Source organism: Rhopalosiphum padi, chromosome 3, assembly GCF_020882245.1.
Source record: "Rhopalosiphum padi isolate XX-2018 chromosome 3, ASM2088224v1, whole genome shotgun sequence".
Classification (NCBI taxonomy): Eukaryota; Metazoa; Arthropoda; class Insecta; order Hemiptera; family Aphididae; genus Rhopalosiphum; species Rhopalosiphum padi.
The window spans coordinates 14125221-14137443 of NC_083599.1; the positions used below are offsets into that span (position 1 = coordinate 14125221).

At 25.5% G+C, this 12223-nt stretch overlaps 1 protein-coding gene and 1 long non-coding RNA gene across 3 annotated transcripts; one reads left to right on the top strand and one right to left on the bottom strand.

Moving 5' to 3' along the window:
- Nucleotides 1–819: 819 nt before the first annotated feature.
- Nucleotides 820–3398, bottom strand: LOC132926719 (uncharacterized). 2 transcript variants are annotated; one of them, XR_009661504.1, is made up of 5 exons: nt 2349–3398; nt 2053–2178; nt 1412–1983; nt 1247–1354; nt 820–1178 (listed from the first exon to the last, which is right to left on the bottom strand). It is a non-coding gene; the product is annotated as an uncharacterized LOC132926719 (long non-coding RNA). The 2 variants fall into 2 exon arrangements; XR_009661505.1 differs by having other exon boundaries at nt 2345–3398.
- Nucleotides 3399–3432: 34 nt separating this feature from the next.
- LOC132926718 (transforming growth factor beta regulator 1) lies at nt 3433–11521 on the top strand. The gene is made up of 7 exons (XM_060991119.1): nt 3433–3708; nt 4698–4809; nt 7766–7834; nt 8140–8246; nt 8405–8550; nt 8625–8856; nt 10131–11521. Exons 1-7 carry the CDS (start codon nt 3595–3597, stop codon nt 10227–10229), a joined length of 879 nt encoding a protein of 292 aa, XP_060847102.1. The 5' UTR covers nt 3433–3594; the 3' UTR covers nt 10230–11521.
- Nucleotides 11522–12223: the final 702 nt, after the last annotated feature.

Below are 12223 nucleotides of genomic sequence, written 5' to 3' on the forward strand. Positions count from 1 at the left end.
CGGTTTCTTCATTTAATCAAAAATAAAACAATCCATCAAACTTTTGAGTGACACTATTGTTACACGAAATTAATATTTGTTATAATCAAGCATGAAAAGTTGTGTAACATAATTGTTAGGAAAATACGAAGTTCTAAACACAAAAACTAAAGATAGGCTTGTCTTAATAATGTAAAACAGTTGGAATATAAATCACTAGCGCTATCTATTAGCAAAACCATGTCTATAAAATTGATAGTCAGCAATTTTCTACATTAAACTACTGATAATTATTTTTAAGATTCACAATGTTAGAGAAAAGACAGAACAATATAAGATAAACAATACCAAATTTCAAAACAAAAGAAAGATATTATAGTTTACAAAAAAGATGCTCTTCAAACATGTTTTTGAAAATGTCTTGAATGAATATTGACTAAAAAATAATATACACAATACACTATGAAGTTTTCAGCATTTCGACCGTCTCCGCTTAGAATTGATTTCCATATGCAATATTTTATCAATTAATTAAAATTGAACACATACATTATAGACTATAATGAATTATTCAATGACGAGTACACTTGAAACCAACAATATAACAGTAACTTATTTTTTTTAACATATTTTTTATGTATATTTTTACTAAAACTAAATTTTTAAAAATAAATATTAACAATTGAAAAATAATCTCACTTTTTTATTTATATGTAATTATATTGTACCTAACTATAAAAATGAATATAAGCCTATTTACTATTTAGTAGTCAAAAATAAAAAAATTAATTAGTACAATTGACAAATAAGTTAGTATATTTTAGCTTGTCTTATAATTTATTATTATACACCAAATACTATAGTATAGTATGTATAGTAACTATACATATAAAATATTTAAAAATATTTAAAATATTATAGAATATACTTATACATCAGAAATTTCCTTTTTCAATTAACTCTTACTTAAAAAAAATATATTTCAAACTAATAGTATAAAAGACAGGAAAGATAATAAAAATAGTATGAAAATTTTTTTCAAGTAGGTACTTTATTAAGTAGTACTTTTCATCTTAACTATTATATTTACCATAAAGTTGTCTATGGCCAACTTGCACACAGAATTGACTGGTTGATCCTATTTTTATGAATCAGTCTTTGGTTTATTCGTTTTTAATTAAGAATGACAAATATTTCATCTATAAACAGAATTTAAGTTTTCATTTTAATTCTATACATTAGTTTGTAATTTTTTTTAGTAAATTACCTGTTGCTTTTCAACACCACATTGAGCATAATATATTTTGATTTTTATGCATGTATCATGAAATAATTACATTCCTCTCTCTTCTAGCGTGGACAGATATCAATCAATCTATAAATGATTCTGTAATTAATTAAATGTTTTTATAAAAATATGTAATTACATTACTTTGCTTTTTTTAATCTGAAGTTTTGCAACAAGCCCACAATTTTTAATTGTTTTAATATTCAACTAATGCTGGCAGGTACATATCTATTGGTGCTACAGGATGGTTTTGGAAAAAATATTATTATTATAATATACCATAAAATATTTTTTTAAATATTTTCATAAATTCTTTAAAATACAATATATAATATGCAAGAAACCTGAAAATATTGTTTTTTATGCAATTGTACAGTATACTTTTTTTTTAAAGCAGAATAAATAGTATAGCAAATAACTTAGGACTATATCTTAGTCTGCACTTAGAACCTATGTTAAGCTTTATCAGAGAGAAACATAGATATGAATATCAAATTAAAGATTTAGTGGTTGAAAATATTTGAAGATTTCAAGAAAATATAAATTAATTAATATTGACAAATTGATTATGATTAACTAATATGCATTTATTGACTGTAACCCGCTCATCCACAATGTTTGGATTAATTCAACTATTTCAACTTAGTAAAATTGACCAGTTACTGGTTGGATGCCATATAATTCCTCTTATTGCATACAAAATATGTTTGTGTAAGCTAGAATATAAGAAACAATCAGTCAGAGACTATAATAATATTGTATATGATTTAAGTGTAAAACTCAACAGTTGTGGCTTCTATGTTCAAGACATGGAACATACATAAAAACATAAAAATCACATCACAAATCTGACAACTGTTCTTTAGATCTACATCAGAACTGTTTAATCCTTTAGATTCAAGCTATGCAATCTGTAAACACAAGAATTTCAGAATACATATTTTAATGATTATCTTGTCATATGAAAAATTATGTTTATACTCAGGACTATTGTTACCCAAGTACTTAGGATGTATAACAGTGTGTATCAGCCTGATAAATAGATTAAATTAACAATTTAAATTTTACAGTAAGTACCTACATCAACTTTTAGATCGTTGTCGTTCTCATTCTTCAACCTCTTCCGATTAGATATAGTGCCGCACTACACTGTTTCCCATACATATACTATACTATTATATAACATCGTCCAATATATATTCAAAATCATAATTGTACATAATTTTGAACGTAAACGAAAACATTCATTGGAACTCTTGATACAATTTAAACCATAGCTAGTTGTAAACTTGAAAATAGTTAGTAAGTTTAATAATTATTGTGTAGTAAAAAATGCAATAACCGTACACCACATAGAAACGTAGAACAGATGCAAGTCATTAAGTAATAAGTATCATAATACTGAATAGTGAATACAACATAATATGATGACAAATCATTGTTTAAAGTATCATTTTTTTAAATTTATAACGATGATTAATAAACCGTTTTCAATTTTTAAACCAATTATTTGGAGTATCGACTATGCGTAGACGAAAATTAATAATATTGTCGATTAGAGTTGCGGACAGATATAATAACGATGTAGACAAAATACAGAACAGACGGAAATATACAAGGTTTTCAAGAAGAAAAATGCGTTACGTATCGACAGGACGACAGAGAATAGTTACGTACCGCCTCGTATCGAAGTCTGAGTCCGATACGAGTCGGTACGTATCGCTAGTATATTTCACGTGTAACTTCTTGAACGCTCAAAATTGACCCGATACGTATCGATACGTATTATTTTCTTCCTTGAAAATCTTGATAATCTGTTATAGAATCATGCACGGAGACTAGATTCACGACAATATTATATTATACTAGAGTAAAAGTACTCAATAGTCAATATTTTAATGAACAATAATAAATAATAATATAAGAAAGTACCTTATTATACATTTATACCTATTTTAGAATTTTAGAATGATGTTGTTTTTGAAATTTGAATAATAATCAATTGTCTACAGTATTACCACTACAACAAAATGCTGTGTTATTAAGTTTATTACCCATTATTACGTTATCAATCACTGGTATCAATGAAAATGCACGTATTCTTATCTATTGGATCGCTATAATCATTAGATCACGAAAATAACAAATTTCTGTTTTAAACTTTTATAAGTTTCAATATTTTGCTATTAATGTCTTGAGATTTGTTCTTTTTTATTATTCAATCTGAATATCGATTATCGATTCTGATAACGTTTTTCGTAGGACTACTCGATTACAATTGTTGCGAAATATATTTGCAATTTACAAGTGAATTTTATGTGTTAACAATGTATCCAGTGGATAACCGAAATATCTGGATTAATAATCATGTTAATAATCGTAATTATGGATACGATTACAAACGTAAAAAGTTAAAGAAGGTCATTAAAGATTTGGTTTATGTAAGTACACTCAATCTTATTATTAACTTGTTAGCCATCATATGACAATCACAATCAATTTATTTCTTACATTAAACATATATTTTCATAGATAGATATTTTAGACTTATCACACCTTTTAATAAGGTCATTTTAATAAATTAAATCCAATAATATACAAAATCTAATATATTAATCACATTTACAAAACTTGACAATTGAATAATCATTAATTATTTTTTTATATTGAGTGTTGTAAATATTAATTACTATTAATAAAATTTGTTGTCTTAAATAAAATAAAATAATTTTGGTTTTATTTTCATGTTATAATTGAAAATTCCAAGATGCAACTAATATTGTATATATTTCAGGACAATTAACGATGGATTAAAGACCTTCTAAATTAGTTATATCTGGCTTGAATTAAATTGAATTTATGTGTTATAAATTAACTGAAATTTTTTCAAATCTTTTATTTCTTACTTTACATGAGCATAGTGTGGAAATGTTTGGCAAAATATACTCTGCTCTAAATTCTATTAGAAATTTTTATTGGATCAAATAAACACATGTATTCAACGGTTGGATTATAACATATTGGCAATAATATATTTTATTAAAATAAATGTTATTTCCTTAAAACTTAATAATGTAGGCAATTTAACATAAAACAACAAACATAAAAAACAATTAATTAAATAATCATAAAAGATTTTTAATTAGATAATTTTGATAATTAAAAATAAATATTTTCTAGTATTAACCATTAAAATTGTTAGTTATACACAATAATTAAGTACTATAATACCTACAAAAAGTCTGATTTCATACTTTGCCTGTTACAAACTGCCATACCAGTGTAGATAAATAAGATAAATTCTCATAAGTGTTTATTGAATTAATAAACTTTTTTTATTACATTTTATTTTTAACTGGTGTACCAAATAGTTGAATTATAGCATAAATACTTTTTGTTTAATGATAATTATTTTATAAATTAATTTCAGGAAAATGCTTCTATTTGTGACGAAATATCGCTAAATCAAGAAAAATTATTAATTGTGCGAGAACAATGCAAGTTTTTAACTAAAAAGTTAAAGACTTTTGAACCTCAAATAGGTAATTAAATCTAAATTTTATCATAATTTTATGAAATTAAAATTATAGAATTCAGTCCTAGATTTACACTTTATTGATACAATATTTAATTAAATTTATTGGGATTCTTTTCTTTTAAATTTTGATAAAGTTGTTTTTGTATTGCGACTAGGGGTAAAAAACTATTGGTTCGAAGTCCAGATCTGATAAAATTTATGATTATGACTTAAATTACTTATATTAACTCTGATTGGTATTTGTTAAATAAAGTTAAAATATTTAAAAAAAAATTAAGTTTAAAACCTTTAAATATTTGTTCTATTGTATTGAACAATAATGTAATTAGCCAAATAACAAGGTATGATGGCAATGTAATAATATACATGCTTATTGCATTTGCATAGTCGACTATCAATATCCAGTTTGCCACTTTATATTAGTTGTATCATAGTTAATATTTACAGTGTTTTATGAGGTGAACTGGATCTAATGACGACAATACTTCAATTTTTTGTCTTCATACCTTATTTAATTGTAAATTTGTAATAATAACTAGAAATTTAAAAAATCATAAATCATTACAGATTCTATACAAGAAGTCAGTGTTGTCATATAATCTAATGGTATTCATTTAAATTATGTTAGAATTTATGTTCACATCAGTAGAACCAAACTTTAAGAGGACACTTCATCCGCATGCATTGTCAAACATACAATATAGTTAAAACATTTCATGCTGGCAAGGACCACTCAGCCTGTAGTCTGAGTAACTAAATTTTGACATTAAAACGAGGAGATTTAAGACTATGTAATACTGTTTTTATTTTTTGATATCAGAACTACAAAAAAAGTTATTGAAGTTTGATAAACACAAAAACAATATGGCACAGCATATTGTTTATCTTTTTATAATGTGAAAATTGAATTGCTCACCTTGGACTAAAGCTCTAGTGGTTCTTGCCCACGTTTAACGGTTTGTACTATAAGTATTGCACATTTGTTAGACGGAAGCAACACATGCAGATGAAGTATCCTCTTAAAGCTGAACATTAAAGGACTATCCTACTCAAAAAATTGTCTTTGTCTTAAATTATAGAACATATTACGACGAAAAAATGATACCACTAAAATTTGTTTATGACAATCCGTTAGCTAGTTACGGTGAATTTTGACATTGTGCGTGACGTCACGGATTCGTTCGCCACAGCGGCGGCCATATAAAATACACGGCAATATTTTTCCATTTTTGGTTTAACGCAAAATAACTGCTAATGAACTTGTTTTTTTTTCGAATAAACTAATCAAATGTATTTAATATTAATGAAATAATAACAATTATATTATTAATTATAATATACCACTGTCATAACTCATAAGAATTAATACTGCTAGATAATAATATTATGCGAGCCCTCACTCACTTCTAGTATTAGCTACAAGTTAAAACTAAAATAGCCAGTTTAGACGTAAAAATTCTATTGGTACACAATGTCACGATCGTCAAAACAATATTACACACAGCACACGTTTACTGTAGTGAATATAATATGGTAAATCCGTTATATCATTTATTTAAGTGTTATTTTTTTCTAAAAGATTAAACCAAAATGTGATATTATTATACGAATAGAAAAGGTACTTTTAAATACATTTGATTAGTTTATTCGAAAAAAAATAAGTAGTTATTTTAAGTTAAACCAAAAATTGATAAATATTTCCGTGTATTAGCCTTGCCGCGGCAAACGAATTCGTGTTGTCACGCACAATGTCAAAATTCAACGTAATTAGCGAAATAAACAAATTTTAGTTGTATCATTATCTTAGTTAGATTTTAAATTATAGTTGATTATTTTAGTAAATTTATTTTCATTTTTAGCTTTAATTCACCTTTATACATTTAATAATATATTAGATTCTGAACAGAGTGATGAATGTATTGATTTTATAATGATGTATGTTTTTTTTTTTTTTTGTGTCTGTCATCACTTTTTGGAGTAGTAATAATGTTTCAGCCCCTCTTTGAAAAGGAAAATTCGTCTAGATGGTACTTTGGGGGGTCAAAAATTTCCAATAGTTTACAAAAGCGTCGCGAAAAACCCTGAAAAAATTACGGAAAAACGGGAATTTTTACGCATAATCATTTTTCGACAAAATCGATTTTTTTATTTTGCTGTAACTCAAAAACGAATCATTGTAAATACTTGAAATTTTCTCCAAATGTTTATATTAGCGTTATCTATTTACGATTAAATTTTCAAAATATTTTGACCTTTTTTAACTTATAGACAATTGAAATTTTCAACTTTTCTAAGTTTTTTTTCTTAAAATGCCGATAAAAAAAATTTGACTATCCTAAAAATCTTTAAAATTTAATACAAGGTTTATTGTAAGTTGTACTTATCGTAGTAAAAAAAATCAAAAATCGTTAGTCACAATTTTTTTTTATTAGCATTTAAAGTTCAAATGTTTACGAAATATATCAAAACCGCGAAAATTTGCAAGGAATTTTGAAGTTGAAAATTCATAAAATTTTTGTGATTTATACTTAAGGTTCAAAAATCCAATACTAGATTATCCGTAAGTTTTCCTTCAAGTAACTGTAAAAAAAAATTCCATTGTCAATATAGAAAACATTTTATGAGCGTATGAAATTTAATTTTTTACGAAATCGTGTAAAATAACGATATATTACAATTTAAATATAATATAATATATCCAACTAATTATCATTGACTGACAAATCATCTCCGTTCAGAATCGTTTTTCATATATAATGATACCCATCATTGCATTCAAATTTAACACATCCATTATAGTGACCAGTGACCTACTCTCCATCTCTACTATACAGCAGAGCGATACCCACTTGCCCACTTTTTTTAATCTTAAGTCTAATAGATAACAGAGGTAGTCATATAAATTATAAATTAACGATCTTATTATTTTAATAGCCTCACAACAATATTAATATTTTCAGATGTTTCTGCTGCCAGTGTAAATACAACAGTAAAGAAGGCAACTCCAAGAAAAAAAGCAACTACTAATGGTGTGTACTTTTTTATTATATTTTAATATTTAAAACAAAATCTTTATTCTTACTAAATATAAATAAAATTTAGTTTAATAATTTAATCTGTATGAAGACTCTTCACTGTCATACAAATGTCTAGACAATTAGAAATAAATGTTATAATTATTATGTACCATTGGACATTAACTTTATAGAACTTGATAGGACTCAGGACAAATGGTAGTCAATTAAAATTTTCATAGTATTTGATTATAATTTATTAATCTTACATCAATCCAAAAATTACATTTTTTTACAAAGTTACAAATTTTTATTTACAGGTGTTAAACCTAAGCCAAGACGTCCTGCTGCTAAACATAAGAAGAAAATTATAGAAGTCCAAGAACCAATAACTAGTGGAAATGTAACTATTTACAACTTTGGAGAAGTGAGTTTAATAATAATTTCTATGCAATAAACTTATCATAACTCTCCAGTTTTAGCTATGTTTACTTATACTAAAATATATTTTTATTTTCATATCAAATGTTTTTCGTAATAATTATGTTTGTTTTTATTAAATAAAAAATATATTATTTATTTCAGATTGTATATGATACACCATTTTATTATTCAGACTGTGCAATCTATCCAGCTGGATATTATGCATCAAGAACGTATGCTCATTTTAGAAATATATTCTCTAAATGTACTTATCATTGCAAAGTTATAAAAGCTGGTTCATCTCCAAGGTTGATAAACATTATTTTTCATGTCCTAATATAATATATTATTGAATCGTGAATGTTTTGTTTTCTTAACTTAGATTTGAGATCATGGATCATGATAAACATTTCAAAGTCACTGGCTTGAGCACTGATGAATGCCATAGTCATCTTATATCATTAATTAATAAATTGCTTGGTGCTGAAGATTTAATACCTGCAAATAGAAATGGTGATAGATTTTTTGGATTGACCTTACCTTCAGTTCGTTTGAAACTACAAGAAGCACCGGAATCTAAATTTTGCACAGGATACATTCCATTAGAATTGCAGGTATTTTACTTATATTATATGCTGCAGAAAAATGTATATTTAAGAGAATTTTTTAAGAAAAAAATCATAAACTATGTACACATATTTGTTGTTATCTATTAGTAAATCACTATGTGGTGATAATCATTTAATTTAGTTTATCCATTTATTTATTTCTAAATAACTACAGTATAACATACACAATTAAAAAATAAAACTATCCATAAACTCTACAGTGCTTGATAAACTTGTTATTAAGAGGATGTCACACACTGTTTGTTTTCTCTCTCTAGCTCACGCGCAACATAAATAAAACGCATTTACGCAGTCTGAGTAGAACTCGCTCAATTTTGGTTCTAGAGTAAATATACCTATTATAAAATTAAATTTTGATTATATTTTTGAGACTCTGAGTACAAGATGATGAGTTTTTTTCCATTATTCTCAATACAACGTTAATTATATCATTTAGAAATACGAGTAGCTATAAATTACAACATTTTAAATAACCTTTAAATTTTCAAAATTGAATTTTATAATAGGTATATTAAATCTAGAACAAAAATTGAGCGAGTTCTAATCAGACTGCGTAAATGTGTTTTGTCTATGTTGCACATGGGCTAGAGAGAGAAAACAAGCTGTGTGACATCCTCTTAAGAAGATGTAGTACCCGCATGTGTTGTCTCCGTTTTACACTCGTATGACTTAACCTAACCTAACCTATGCAAGTTTCAATGGTGTACGGGTAGTTTTGACATTAAAGTGAATTGAACTATTATAAAATTTAAAGGTATGATTATTATCTAGGGCTCCACATATCTTTTTATTGATATTATTATTTTTAAGTAGGTTCTGATAGTTTTGAAACAGTACATTTTAAAATGATCATAACTTACTTAAGAATAATAATATTAATAAAAGGCTACGAGGGGCCCTAAATAATAATCATACCTTTAAATTTTATAATAGTTCAATTCACTTTAATGTCAAAACTAACAGTACACCATTGAAACTAGTGAATGAAAATTTGCTATGTCATACGTATGTAAGACAGAAACAACACATGCAGGTATTACATCCTATTAAATCGATAACATATGTAACAGTCACAAAAATATTCAACCAAAGTTATAATATATTAAAAAAAATGCTTTGTTTCAAAAGAAAACAACTAATACACCATTATTCTATAAATTTATAGTAATTGGTGTCTATTAAAATATATTGACTAATTGATCATACAGTTTAAATTATTCAAATTGTATGTATACATAAACAATGTTAATATTTTTCAGCCAGACAATCATGAATCCGAATTAAAAGCTGAAAGTGATCCTGCAGTGAGTTTTGAGGGTCTACATAATACATTGAATAGATTTCGATCTAGACATTAAGAAGTGTTATTATAGCACCAATTTTATACTCAAGTTTATACTAATGAGTGATGAGTAAATGTAATTTTATGAAACAAATGTATACTATTATAATAATTATATTATTAAGCTTAAAAAAATATACTTAACTACTAATTATTTAATATTAATAAATAGGAAACGGATTTTATTGTAAATACATATTTTTATTGGAATGCGATATTTTAAATCTGATAAAAAATGTGTACCATTTAAATCAGCATAGTAGCCCATTTGACACCTACTGTACCACAGCAGAACAGTATACTGATTCTCATTTAGTCATTTGCCAACCTTATTTTCATTGATATTTTATATATTATACTGATAACTAAAAATTTGATACTTTGATAGAACTAAATTATAGATAAATTAAAATATTATTGAAACATCATGAAAATGTACAGTCCACACAAAATTGGTTCACGGCCAACTCCTAGTTTAGACAATTTATATTGTGCCTGGGCAATGTTAACTATAATGAAACTTACCAATCTTATGCCAATTGTATCAACACTACCAAAATTACCTTACAATTGGATATAACTACATAAAACATATTTTTGTTGGTGGTAGGGTGTACCAATATTAACACCAAATTTGTTTTGTGTGTGTATTTAATTTAAAAATGTGTACAATTTAAAATATATTATTTATGTAAACAATAATGCATATAGGTTAGATTAGTATAGTGGTTGGCAATTTTTTTGGATTCTCAGACCACATTCTCAAATAAAAAAAGTTCAGCGAGCTAGTACACTATAGCCGTATGGGGTGCTGGTTACCAATCACTGAATTAGTGTATACTATATAACAGGAGTGGCCAAACCGCGACTCGCATTTTATCGTAACATTTTACAAAAAAAAATTTTTATATGAATTTATGTGTATTTATATTTATGTATGACCTTTTTTTCTTTTTTTTTTACATTTTGGCTCTTCTATATTTATTAATATATTTGGTGGCTCGCGAGTCTCTTCTCGCTAGCCACCCCTGCTATATAATATATATAATTAAAGCTATAAAAAGCTTGAATATGAAATGTAAATTTAACAATTTATTCCGTTTGATTAAAGACATTTTGTAATTTATAATCTGTTATTAATTAAATTTGATGCCGTAGAGTACCTATATTGTATTTGTATCATTGATCATTGTATGTACCTATAATGCCTGTGTGAACTTTCTATATATTTATTTATACATAGTTTTACCTAGTAAAAAAATGTTTTAATATTTTAAAATATTAAATATGCAGTAATTCATTACTATACTTGTCCTTTTACTTTGATAAAAATAACTAATAAGTCTCCCAATAATGTATAGTTTGTAAAAATTATTAAAGTAATATATATATACCTGTAATAATTAAAACTTATACTAATTAACACCTAATTAAAACATAATACTTTATTACTGTTTTATTCTACAGTGATTGCATTAAGCAATCATTATATGAGGACATTATATCTGCATATGTTGTCTCTATCTTACTAACATAAATCATAGCAAATTTGTGTTTAGCACAACATTTTGTGATGTTAGCTTTAATATTAGAATAAATGTACCGATTATTAAATTTAAAGGTAAGAATATTATTTAGAAAATATTGTATGATTTTATTGATATCATCATTTTAAAGTAAATTATGGCTATGTAAAATATTACAACTTTAAAATGTCCATAACTCAATTTAAAATTATAATATCAAAAAAAGCATATGACATTTCCTAGATAATATTCTTACCTTTAAATTTGATAATAGGTAAATTTACTTTAATATTAAAGCTAATATCACAAAAAGTTATCTGCTGAACACAAATTTGTTATGATTTACGTTAGTAAGCCAGGGACAACACATACAGGTATAACAATATTTACCCTTTCTTTATCTACTATTACCCCTCATATATTTCAACTTAACTTTTCTATTTTACTACATAATTATTTTTAGTCCACTAAGACTTAATAATTA